Source organism: Dromiciops gliroides, chromosome 3 (assembly GCF_019393635.1).
Source record: "Dromiciops gliroides isolate mDroGli1 chromosome 3, mDroGli1.pri, whole genome shotgun sequence".
Taxonomy (NCBI): domain Eukaryota; kingdom Metazoa; phylum Chordata; class Mammalia; order Microbiotheria; family Microbiotheriidae; genus Dromiciops; species Dromiciops gliroides.
The window spans coordinates 306,376,707-306,389,539 of NC_057863.1; the positions used below are offsets into that span (position 1 = coordinate 306,376,707).

Here is a 12,833-nt window from a genome sequence, read left to right on the forward strand (position 1 = left end):
TTTACAAGCCTTCAGACGTTATAGCACCGTCAAAGCTACACCCTGCAACGCATGCGCTTTAAGGTAGAAGAGGAGAGGCACTTGTCAAAGCGGAAGAGGTTTCTTTTCTTTTTTTCCCTACGCCTCCCCGCCGCTCTCGCCCCGCCCCCTTTCTTGCCCTCCCCCTCTCCTGCCACGTACGGGGCTCGAGCTCACGCTAGGCTCAGTGGGTCCAGGCGATTGGCTGAGGCCGGCTCGAGCCAGAGGGCGACTTACGGCGGCGGCCGAACGTGACGGACAGTATAGCCTGCCCCCTTGACGCCGTGGCGGCTTCGGCACCGGCACTACCCTCTGACACAGGACCGGAGGAGAGGGCGAGGCTGTGCGGACGGCGGCGGCTGCGGCCCCAACGAGGAAGGTATTTTTTTTTTTTTATGGTCGCTCGAAACTGGGGCGCGCCTGCTTGCTCCCGTCTGGCTCCGGCCGGCGATGCGGGCATGCGCGCCAAGGCCTTGGTGAGAACAGGCTCTGGCCCGGCGGATTGGGGCGGGGGTGGGGCGCGAGGCGAGGGGAGCGAGGGGAGTGAGGGGATCTCGGGCGGGCCGGGAGAGAGACGTGGGGCGAGGGGAGGGAGGGGCGCCTGGAGCCGGCCTTGGGAGTAGGACCTGCGATTGGAGGGGAGGGGCGTGAGGCGAAGGAGGAGGCTACGACCGGTCCAGGAGGGATGGGGGACCCTCGAGGGGCGGGAGGACGTCACGCGCCGGGAGGGGAGTGGGATGCGCAAGGGGTCACGAGAGGGGCGCGCGCCGCCGGGCGGGGACTGGGATGGGCGGAGAAGGGAAGAGGCGCTGGGTGTCAGTGGTCTGCGACCTGGGGGGGGGGGGGGCGGGGGCTACTTGTGGAGAGGAGACTTGCAAGGATTAAAGTGGGGTGGGGCGGGCCCCTTCCAGTTTCATTTTTGTGCCCCGCCCCCAGCTTTTTCTGAGACTCGTAGTAGGCGCTTTAGGGGTGCTAATGTAATTGAATGGAATGACAGGGCACGGGGGTGAGGTGGGGGAGGGGACAGGTTTTGCCTCGGGAGGAGCTTGAACAGCTGAGGGAGATCCAGATGAAGGTTGTCACTTTGAAGGAGGGCTTCGACCTTTGTGCAGCCAGCTCACCAACACATTTATCGAACCTGGGCTCCATGGTGTTCAGGAGATTGCTGCTTTTGTAAGCTGGGGTTCTTAAGCCTAGAGTTCATGGACTCTGTCCCCTCCCCCCCAGCAGGACTTGGAGAGGCTTCACAGTCATTAAACTTGAATGGGGGAGGGGGGAATCACCTTTATTTCAGTATAATTGGTTTCCCTTGCAATCTTATGTTTTATATTAGGCAGTTAAAAACATTCTTAGAGGATCTGTATGTTTCACCAGAGTGGCAAAAGGGTCTCTAAGTCCAAAAAAGTTAGGAATCCCTGCTCTAGATTCTAGAGCAATCAGTGAACAGCTTTTCTTTCTTCGTTTGAAACTGGGGTGTATCCATTGTCCTTGAAGCTGCCAAATAGGTATTGCCTTAAAAGCACAAGTCTTATCTCACTCCCTTGATCTAGAGCAAAGCTTCTTAAAATCCGGGTCTCCCGGAATGTGGGGGTCTCGAAAAATTTGGCAACAGTAAAAGGTGATATATACTTGTTTTATATACTTATATACCCCGGGGTCATTTAAAAATTTCTCGGGGGGAAAAGGGGTCACAAGTGGAAAAAGTTTAAGAAGCCCTGCTCTAAAAAGCTTCTGTGGCTCCCTGTTGTCTTTAGGAGAAAATTCAAGTTCCTTTGCAGGATATTTAAAGCACTTGTCTTCAACCTATCTTAACAGACTAATTTCACAGTACTTGCCTTCAGGCACTCTACCTACCAGCTATTGCTGGTATTCTCACTTTTTTTCTGTAGACAACATTGACTCTCCTCTTCATACTTCATCTCCTACTTCCCTGCCTTTTTTTTTTTTTTTTTGCGAGGCAATTGGGGTTAAGTGACTTGCCCAGGGTCACACAGCCAGTAAGTGTTAAGTGTCTGAGGCCGGATTTGAACTCAGGTACTCCTGACTCCAGGGCCGGTGCTCTATCCACTGCGCCACCTAGCTGCCCCATTCCCTGCCTTTTTTAAGGGTCTGTCTTCCTTCTATCCCTAGAACAGCTAGGTGGCTCTGTGGATGAGTGCAGGGCCTGGAGTCAGGAAGACCTGAGTTCAAATATGGCCTCAGACACTTTCTAGTTGTGTGACCCTGGGCAAATCAGTTGCCTCAGTTTCCTCATCTGTAAAATGAGCTGAAGAAGGAAATGGCAAATCACTCCAGTATCTCTGCCAAGAAAACCCCAAATGAGGTTGGACACAACGGAACCACCTCCATCCCAGGAATGTTCTACCTTCTTATCTTTGCCACTTGGCGAGTTCCTAGCTTCTTTCAAGGCTCACCTGGAGCAACATGTTTTACACTAGATGTAAATAATACTCCAGGTATTATTTCCTTCATTACTTCATATATATAAATTATGTACGTATTTATGTATATTTTTCTATTTGCATGTTTCATCCAAACTCAGGGGAAATTCTTGTCTTTGTCTAGAGTTCAGCATAGTAGTCATTTAATTGTTATTTAATAAATTGAAGAACCAATTCAATTTCCAGCCGATTCATAGATCCAACTGCATTGGATAGGAGATTATTTCAAAGGTCCTGAAGAGTTTGAAAGCTAGGAAGAATAGAAGAGATCATCTCTAGTCTAAACCCCTTATTTGAGGAGTCTAAAAACCATACAGGTTGTGACTTTAATAAAATAGTAGCTAGTGGATGGCACAGATTTGAACCTAAATCTTCTGATTCTAAGTATAGTGTTATACCATACATAGATATGTTAAATTAAGCAGGCATATATTAATTGATGTATCATTGATGTATGATAGAATAAGAGCATAGATAAAATCTCCACCTTGGTGGAGATGTGAAGTAGCAGGTAGACTTCCTCATGACTCTTTCCTCATGACCATCTTCTTTCTTCATTGTAACCAACTCTTTGTTCCAAAGACATTGAAATTTAGTTTTGTTCTGTACCTCAGAGAAAGGGTGACCTTGATAGGTAGGACTTGAAGTTCACTATTCTGATGAATATTGAATACTGATTCAACACTCATTCAAATACATGAGATCAGGCTTCTTGTGTGACCTTGAACATGTCCTGTTAGCCTTCTGTGCAAAAATAATAATAAATATTTGTGGAATGGAACTAGGAGAATTCATCAGCATATGTCACTCAGGGCAGGCCAGGTGTGACCCATATCCAATCATCCCTAGCTGGTTTCCCAAACACTACTAGATCATTCAGGTGGGACCCCTGGGCATCTGCCGAATTCCATTATTTTATCACAGCAGGTCTGTCCTATCCTTGCCCATACCAGGAAATAAATAGGTGGAGGGAGCAGGCAGTAATGATGGATGGTTCCCTGACCCCTGCAGATCGGAAGAATGCCCTGCAAGTAGTAAAAAGGACATCCCAGGTGATCAGTATGGGATTGAATGATGCCCCTATTGCCATTCTGGCAGCAAGAAGCCAGCCCAAGGGACTAACATGATAGAATGGCATTTCTTCAATCCCCTGTCTGTAGGAAGAGGCTATAGTTAGAGGCAGCTAGGTGGCACAGTGGATAGACTGCTGGGCCTGGAGGCAGGAAAAACTATTCAAATCCAGCCACAGATACTTGCTCTGAGCCCCATGGCAGGTCACTTAACCTCTGTTGGCCTCAGTTTCCCAATGGTAAAATTAGAATGATAATAGCTCCTTTTACCCAGGGTTGTTGTGAGAATTAAATGAAATAATATAATAGGTGCTATATAAAAATCCTAGCTATTATAATTATTAGCTCAGTGCCTGGCACATGGTAAGCGCTACATAATTTGTTGGCTATTATTATTAGTTTGGGAGAACAATGGAGTTATCAATGGAGGAAGCAGGTATTAACAGAGTTATAAATCAGGAGAGGTATGTAGTTTAGTGGAGCAGAGGAGAAAATGGCATGTGTGAAATTTCTAAAGTGGGAATAACTGAACTGGCATTTAAATTTAAGTATGGCAGATGTATTAGGGCATATGAGCACAGGTATAATGAAAAATAAAGGAGTGTGATGGAAAAGATTTATGATGAAAACAACTTTGTTACCTAGAGACAATATTCTAGAGAGCACAGCAGAAAGAAACAGTTTGGAGCATAAGAGAAAGGGAGAGCCTCTGTGATGAATAGTGAGTGTACTGCAAGAGCAAAGTAGAGTAGTTGGAGTGAGTAGAAAGGTGTTGGAGTGGAGGAAGAATGGAAGGAAACAGGAGGACTAGTGAAGAGGGTTTGGCAGTTTAGATGTGTAAGATGGATGGTTAGGTTTGAGATGTAGCTGTGGATCTAGAAAAGGTATGGGAAGTACCGAATTTTAGCAACAGCCTAGTTACAAGGGAATTAAAATATTTATTAAATAGCTCAGTGAGAGATTGTTCTGGGCCTACAATTAAAAGGATAAATAATTTCTGCTTATGAGGAATGTGTGTTTCTACATGGTAGTGGAATAGGATTATGAGAGTTGTGTGGTGGGGACAGGTAGGTGGCTCAGTGGATAAACACTGGCCCTGGATTCAGGAGGACCTGAATTCAAAAATTACTTCAGACACTTGACATTTACTAGCTCTGTGACTGGGCAAGTCACCTTAACCCTCATTGCCCCACCAAAAAAAAAAGTTGTGTGGTAATAGAGCACCTGAGTAGAAATAGAACCTGAATTCTAAATCATGTGCTGCTGCTTACTACTTGTGTGATTTGGGACAAATCACCTTATTGGGGGGGGGGGGCCTGTCTCAGTTTTTTGTTTTTGTTTTTTCATAAAATGAAGGGACTGGACTACAGGATTTCTAAGGCCCCATCTGACCCTAAATCCTTTGATCCTATGACATGTACAGCTAAGTATAATAAAAGGTAAGGGACAAAGGAGAGATTCTAGGTACTCTAAAAATGAAGGAAAAAGGAGTAAAAAGATGCTTCTAAGTTGTCAGCTTGGTGGGTAGGTGGTGAGAAAATTGAAGAAGAATTTGTGTGGGGGAGATGAGATGTATTTTGTAGTATATTATTTTTACTGGGGAGAGACTGAATAGTTGAGCCTAGCATACTTGTTATTCATATACAATTGTAACTTTTTTTAAAATCACATTTGTAATTTTAAAATGTCTTATTTTTAGTGAGAGGAAATTTTCAGCCTCTCTAGTCACAAATGCTTCTTTATTTTAGTAGTTTCCTAAATGGCATATTAGCATTTACTTTTTTTTTTTTGTTTTTACTATATGGGTAATATATAAAACTTTTTGCAAAACCAGTTTTTATTTTGCTTTTTGATACTATCAACTTTGACTTGAAAAAGGGAAAAGAAGTATTTTCCCACCCTAGTTTATTTTAAGACTTGTTTTTATGACATCCTTTTCAACAAACATCCAAGGTACCTTGTCCAAAAAGTTTATAAATTGTTAACAGAATAAGGAATGTCATCTATCATCTGCCTTACTGCTGGGATGAGGAGATGAGAATTTCCTTAGCCATTACCCTCCTATTTCTGTGGTCTATTAGAATTTAATCTCCTTGAGGGTAGAGACTATCTTGATTTTGTATTTACCTCCCCAGCACCTAGCCCAATGCTTGGACATTCACTATGACACAAACACTGACCATTGTATTTGACAAGTGTTTTGTTGCCTCTGTATATTGTTTTTAATTATGTTGTTTTAATCAGTATATCTATTTTTGTATTGCCTCTGCTTTCTTTGAATCATTTCATTGAACTCTTACCCTGCTTCTCTGAATTCTTCGTATTCGTCATTCCTTTTCACACAGTAATATTCTATTACATTTATATACTATGATTTGTTTAGCTGGTACCCAAACATTGGGCACATTTTTTACCATTTTTATTACCACAGTTAATGCTTATATGAACATTTTTGTACTTATGTGGCTTTTCTTTATGTTAGTAACTGCCTTATTCGCTTGAATAAATAATTTAATACCAAAGTGCTTTTTATTTGGAAAGATAAATTTTCATTTGCGCTTCATGATATTTGTCTTTGTTAAGTTAAAATCACAGTCATATACTTTCAGAAGTGGAAGGAACTTCAGACATCATCTAGTTTAGTCTCTTTATATAATAGCAGCTAATTTTGACTATATAAATTTAGGAACTGATTATATTTTATTGGACTATGTTCCATCTACACTTGTTAAAGTTTTGATGTCCAGTCATTTTTTTTTTCAGGATAGACTTTATAACTCTTTTAAAGTTTTAAAATTGTTCCTTCTTGTTTCCTGGCAGTTTTGTGGAGCATCCTGGAGTCCACCATGAATGGACAGTTGGATTTAAGTGGAAAGCTAATTATTAAAGCTCAGCTTGGGGAAGATATTCGAAGAATTCCCATTCATAATGAAGACATTACCTATGATGAATTAGTGTTGATGATGCAAAGAGTTTTCCGGGGAAAACTTCTGAGTAATGATGAAGTTACTATAAAGTATAAAGATGAAGGTAAGAGTGTTTTTCTATGAGTGTTTTAGAAGATAAAAAAAGTTTGTCAAATAAATATTTTAATCAGTGAACAGCAATATTCTATATACTGTTGCTTTTGAATATGGTCTAGAGCAGAGATTCTTAACCTCTTTTTCTGTCTGTGACTCCATTGCAGTCTTTTGAAGCCTGTGGATCCCTTCTCAGAATAATATGTTTAAATGCATAAAATAAAATACATAGGACTACAAAGGAGACCAGCTATGTTGAAATATCGTTGTCAAAAAAAAATTTATAGACCTCAGATTAGGGACACGCCCCACCCCTGTGTTAGAGTGATGCTTTCATCAAAATTTCTGTTTTTAGTACTTTTATTGCACCACTTCCATTTCAGTGACATGAATACCTACCCTTTTCCCCCCCTTAGTGTTAATTTGGGTTAAATGAAATTTGGACATTTTTGCCGGTATCTTGAATTTAATTTCATTTCTTATCACTTCCCACAAAACTTCTTTTTGACTTCCTAAATTCTATGTACTTGGATCATTGACCTCTCCTCAGAAAATATCAGTGGTTCCCAATTTTCTGCAGAATAAAGCTTAGATGCCTGAGCCTGGAACATTTTTTTCTTTCGTCTTTCATTTTGAGTTTAAAGCTTTCTTGATCAGATTTGCTAGTCTCCAGGCAAATCTCTTTTAACCAATGCTTGTTAGAGGTACTTTGTCTTTGGCTATGAGGTCTCTATTCTTACCTCTTAAACCATGTTCTAAAATTCAATTTTTTTTCTCAAATACCATCTCAACCAACTATTGACTTTTCCCATCTGCCATTCTTTTCTAAATCCCTTCCCTTAACTTGGTAGAAGAGAAGAAACTAGTCTGTGCCCATATATAGTTCAGTTATTTTTTCCCTAGAACCTCATTATTCTTCCAATAACTTACTCTGTTACTTCTAGCAGGATCCTTTTTTCTTCCCCACATCAGTAGGTAGTGCTTATTGGTTTTGACATATGTTGGGAGGTTCACTGTCACATCATGAATCCACATGCACAGGTGATTCTATTTTTCATTCAAGATTGCCTCAGTAGTCTTCTGTAGGGAGTCATCAGCCATCATTCCTTGTCTCTTCTTCCCCTAATCATTACTGAAAAATGTCATTTTTTTGTCATCATTCTTAGTGTATAAGAAGTTGCTTCTTCCTTAAAGCGCCTGTTTCTACCTTCTAGAGCAAGAACTTCATACTTATTGCATAGTTCCAGATATGCAGATGTAAGGGGCTAAAATTCTAGCTAGTCTGTCTAAAATATCTAATGAGTGGTTGCCAATAAATTATAAGCTTTAGCAAGAGTTAGACTTTGAAGCATTTATCAAGGAGAATAAAAATTTGGTGAAGAGAGAGAGAAAGGCCTAGATTCATCTATCTATCAAAGGGAGAGCATATCTTTTGCTCCGGTCTCCACCAGAATCCTCACGAAAGAGAGTGAGAGCGCCAGCCTCGCCCCCTCTTCGTCCCACATGCAAATGTCACTTCCTGACACCGAAGAAAAGCCACATGTCTTGCCCTCAGATGCCTTCTCCTCATGGCAGAAGAGCTTTCCTACAGTAAGTCTCCAGCAGGTGGCGTCATTCCAATCGTTACAGTCACCCCTTTGTTTCTTCAAGAAACGCAGGGTGTTTCCTTGATGAAACAGTCAAAAATAACAGAATATAATACCCCATGCTAACAAACAATATGTTAATAACAACAATATAGAAAAGGGAGAAGGGAAATGTTGTCCAGAGGGGCAGTCCCTCATCAACTGGCGCTTTGACACTGGCCTGTAGAGGGAGGGCCTCTGCAGAAAATACATATTATAAATGGTGTACATAACAACAGAAGGGAATAAAAATCAACAAAACAAAACTGTTCATTTAAAGTCTTTAAAAGTCTTTTCTCACATGATTCTTGGGACGTTGTGGAGTGGAAGTCTTTTCAGGGGTTGATGTGTGGATGCTGGTAATCAGCCAGGAAAATATCCTACAAAATTGAGCTTAACACAACTTTAAAATAGATTTGTCAATCAAATCAAACAATGAGAGTTCTTAAATACATGTCTAAGGGAATTCAGAATCTTAGTTGTTACACATGAAACATATAATAAAACATTCTCTAAAACTTAATATTACTATAGTCCCCCCCTTGTGGAAGGTAAATTGAGAAGACAATTGTTGTGATATTAATTTAAAAGAATAATTTTTATCTTTGTTTCATCACTTTTTGCATCATCTGCCTAATTATCCTCATCCCACCCATCTCATTCTACACCTGTACAATAGTGTGGGAAAAAAAATTAAACCAAGAGAAACCAACCTCAACATTTTTCAAAAGCTGTTCCCTCAGCCATACCTTGACTTCATGCATGTCTTCCCTCATGTGACAGTTCAGTGTCTGCTCTTGCATGTATTCCTCTTTCAACTAGATGGCATCTTGGCCAACTGGCATCTGATAACTTGGAATGAAGGCAATTAATGTCTTAAATGATAAGTTCTGTTAAGGGCTAAAATTCTAGCTAAACTGTCTAAAATATCTAATGAGTGGTCGCCAATAAATTATAAGCTTTAGCAAGAGTTAGGCTTTTAAGCATTTATTAAGGAAAACAAGAATTTGGTAAAGAGAGAGAGAAAGGCCTAGATTTCTATCTATTAAAGGGAGAGCACATTTTTAGCTCCCTTCTCCGCCAGCGTCCTCAGGAAAGAGAGCGAGACTGAGCGCCAGTCTCTTCCTTCCTCCTCCCACTAGCCCGCGTCACTTCCTGACTCCTGGTCTTGCCCTCAAAGACCTTCCCTTCATGGGCAGAACTCCTCTACAGTAAGTATCCAGCAGGTGGCATTATTCCAATCGTTACAGTCCCCCCTGTTGTTCCTCAAGAAACAAAATGTTTCCTTGACGGAACAGTAAAAACAATATGATAACTATTGCTAACTAATAATATGTGAACAACAATATAGAAAAGGAAGAGAGGAAAGTTTTGTCCAGAGGGGCGATTTTTTTTGTCCTCATGAACCGACGCTTTGACATTAGTCTTGCAAAGGGAGGGCCTCTGCAGAGAATACATGTTACAGATGGTGTATATTATAACAGAAAGAGAAAAAAAACCAACAAAAAGAACAAATCAAAACTGTTCATTTAAAGTCTCTGAAAGTCTTTTCTCAGATGTCCTCTAGGTGTAGTCGTGGAATGGAAGTCTTTTCAGGGGTTGATGTGTGGATGCTGGTAATCAGCCAGGAAAATTTCCTACAAAATTGAGCTTAACACAACTTTAAAATAGCTTTGTCAATAATCAAATCCAACAATGAAAGTTCTCAAAAACATGTCTAAGGGAATTCAGAATCTTAGTTGTTACACATGAAACATATAATAAAACAAAAATTGAACCATTCTTTAAAATTATAATATTACTATAGTCCCCCCCTTATGGAGGGTAATTGAGAAGACAATTGCTGCGATATTAATTATTAAAAATAATTTTTATCTTTGTTTCATCACTTTTTGCATCATCTGCCTAATTATCCTCATGCCATTATGAGAAATTAAAAAATCTAATATAATTGGTAACAGGTGTCAAGGCCAAATTCAACGCTGTATTTATCATGACACCTGAGATAACCATGGGGGTCACCACAAAAGAACAGAGAAATGATGGGACATGAGCATTCCCACACTTGAGCAATACGTACCGCCCATACAGCATGCCAGGCTCAAAATAGGTGGATGGAATATATGTCCATGCCACCGAACATATTGGAAGAAACTGAGTCAGACCCAATCAGATGCATGGGATTGAGATGTCCATGGCATCAGGCATATAGGAGGGAGCATAGAAGCCAGGTGTAGAAGTGAGATGGGTGGGATGAATACTTCCAGCCATCTGTACAATATTGTGGGGAAAAATAAAATAAAATATTAAACCAAGAGAATCCAACCTCAACATTAGTCAAAAGCTGTTCCCTCGGCCATACCTTGACTTCATGCATGTCTCCCCTCATGTGACAGTTCAGTGTCTGCTCTTGCATGTATTCCTCTTGTGATTGGATGGCATCTTGGCCAACTGGCATCTGATAACTCAGAATAAAGGCAATTAATGTCTTAAATGATAAGTTCCCATAATCCAAGTCTCATATGGATTTAAAAATTGAGGATAATAAATGATTGCAAAAAATGTGAATACATCTTGACTCAGAACACAATATATAATTATGCAACAATTTCAAATAATACCCCTTTTTTTAACTTAGTATACAATTATTTTTTTGAAAAATCTGAACATATTTAAATAGAAGTTAAAGCACAACACAATCTCAATGAAAACTTTTTTTTTTTGAAAAAAGAACTTTTACAAATGTTCCCCTCTCTCTTTTTTTTTTTTGGAATATGCTTATCAAAAATAATACTTCTAGAATCAATTTACACTTGCCATGGCAAACAATTTGCCAGGGAAATGCTTTAAAGAGTTTGATCAAATAATCAGTTGAGAAAAAATAGCAAAAACAAATAACTCAGAATATGGGAGCACAATACTCCTAGAATTAACATTGTATTATGAAATCAAAACCATCTTGCAATTTTTCAAAATCAGATAGATAAACGAATAGAAGAAAATACACATGGAACAATAAAAGACAATGAAATTCAAACTAAGGAAATCTAAATGAATATGAACTTAATATTAATAAGAGTATTATAAAATATAAACTTGATCATATGACTATAAAAAGCTTTTACAAATATTCTCCTTGTTTTAGAAACTAAGTATAAGACACAATCTCAAAAGCATTAAAATCTCTATGAAAATAAACCCATACCATTAATTTCAAAATGTATATGTAATAGCATAGAAATCCTATGTAACCTCTGAACTGATACTATTAATAATCTGAGTGAATTTAGAACACTTTTGATTCCGATATCTAAAATCCCCAATACTCATATCAATACCTTGCTGCTTACTTCTACATTTCTGTAAAATATATACCCTTCCATGGCAAAAGCAGAGTCTTGAACTATGTTGATGATTGTCATTCTTATTCAGCTTAAGTTTTTCTTCTTTAACCCCTCTATATTGTCTGTCAGTCTTTTCACCATACAAATGCTTTATAAGATTACTAATGAAAGACAAAAGCAGGTTAGCAAAATTATGAACAAAACGAGCATATCTGGAATTTAAAGAGTTTTCTAAGATTGTCTCAAAAGCACAGCCAGGGCGGGGAAGGGCTGAGCCTGAAGCTGCAAATGCAGGTAGAAAAAGTTGAGCATGCGCACCAGATCTCTGGACTTCCCAGGCAGGGGAAGCTATGGGCTTGGCCATAGGAGGAGTAGAGGGTGGGGTCTGGAGAGGAGGGGAGGGACCAGAGCAATTTGAATCAGACTTGATTTTGAACTCAGGCCTGGATTCCTCTTCCCCCACTTTGCCTCCAGGTGCTAGGGGATTAAAAGCTTCTAGAGGGTGGGTCATTGCCTCCAGGCATGCAAAATTAAAGCAACAATTACTGTTAGAACTGGGAAAAGCTGCGGGAATCTCTTCAGGTTTCTCTGAAAAAGCATGGTTGGGAGAGGGAGAGATATTTCCTTGTGTGAGTAAGTTGCTGGCTCTTTTAACAAAAAGAAAAAGAAAAATAGAAAATCCACAAAAACAAAGCATTAACATGATCTTATCTCCCATTTGTCTGGTTAAACAGACTAAAATCAAAAATAGGATAATTAGGGAGTTTAAAAGGTCCATTCGAAAAAATTTAAAGGAAAACACAGCCAGTACGCCAGTACTTAGCAGTTAAGGGAGAGGGTAGAGAAAATTTCTTACCCAACCAGAAGATCAGAAGAAGACTGAGGTTTAGCTTTCCTCTTCGTGGTCAGCCATCTGTTAAGGGCTAAAATTCTAGCTAAACTGTCTAAAATATCTAATGAGTGGTCGCCAATAAATTATAAGCTTTAGCAAGAGTTAGGCTTTTAAGCATTTATTAAGGAAAACAAGAATTTGGTAAAGAGAGAGAGAAAGGCCTAGATTTCTATCTATTAAAGGGAGAGCACATTTTTAGCTCCCTTCTCCGCCAGCGTCCTCAGGAAAGAGAGCGAGACTGAGCGCCAGTCTCTTCCTTCCTCCTCCCACTAGCCCGCGTCACTTCCTGACTCCTGGTCTTGCCCTCAAAGACCTTCCCTTCATGGGCAGAACTCCTCTACAGTAAGTATCCAGCAGGTGGCATTATTCCAATCGTTACAGTTCCCATAGTCCAAGTCTCATGGATTTAAAAATTGAGGATAA

At 40.0% G+C, this 12,833-nt stretch overlaps 1 protein-coding gene across 4 annotated transcripts in view; it reads left to right on the forward strand.

Moving 5' to 3' along the window:
• The first annotated feature begins 229 nt into the window (after positions 1–229).
• TFG (trafficking from ER to golgi regulator) overlaps positions 230–12,833 on the forward strand; it is a 37,461-nt gene continuing 24,857 nt past the window's right edge. For 2 of the 4 annotated variants that reach the window (XM_043993249.1, XM_043993250.1), the window contains exons 1-2: positions 239–397; positions 6,350–6,559. In XM_043993249.1, the coding sequence (XP_043849184.1) occupies positions 6,376–6,559 (184 nt within the window). In that variant the 5' untranslated portion in view covers positions 239–397; positions 6,350–6,375. Of the gene's footprint in view, positions 398–6,349; positions 6,560–12,833 lie in introns of all 4 variants that reach the window. The other 2 variants (XM_043993252.1, XM_043993251.1) reach the window with 2 other exon arrangements.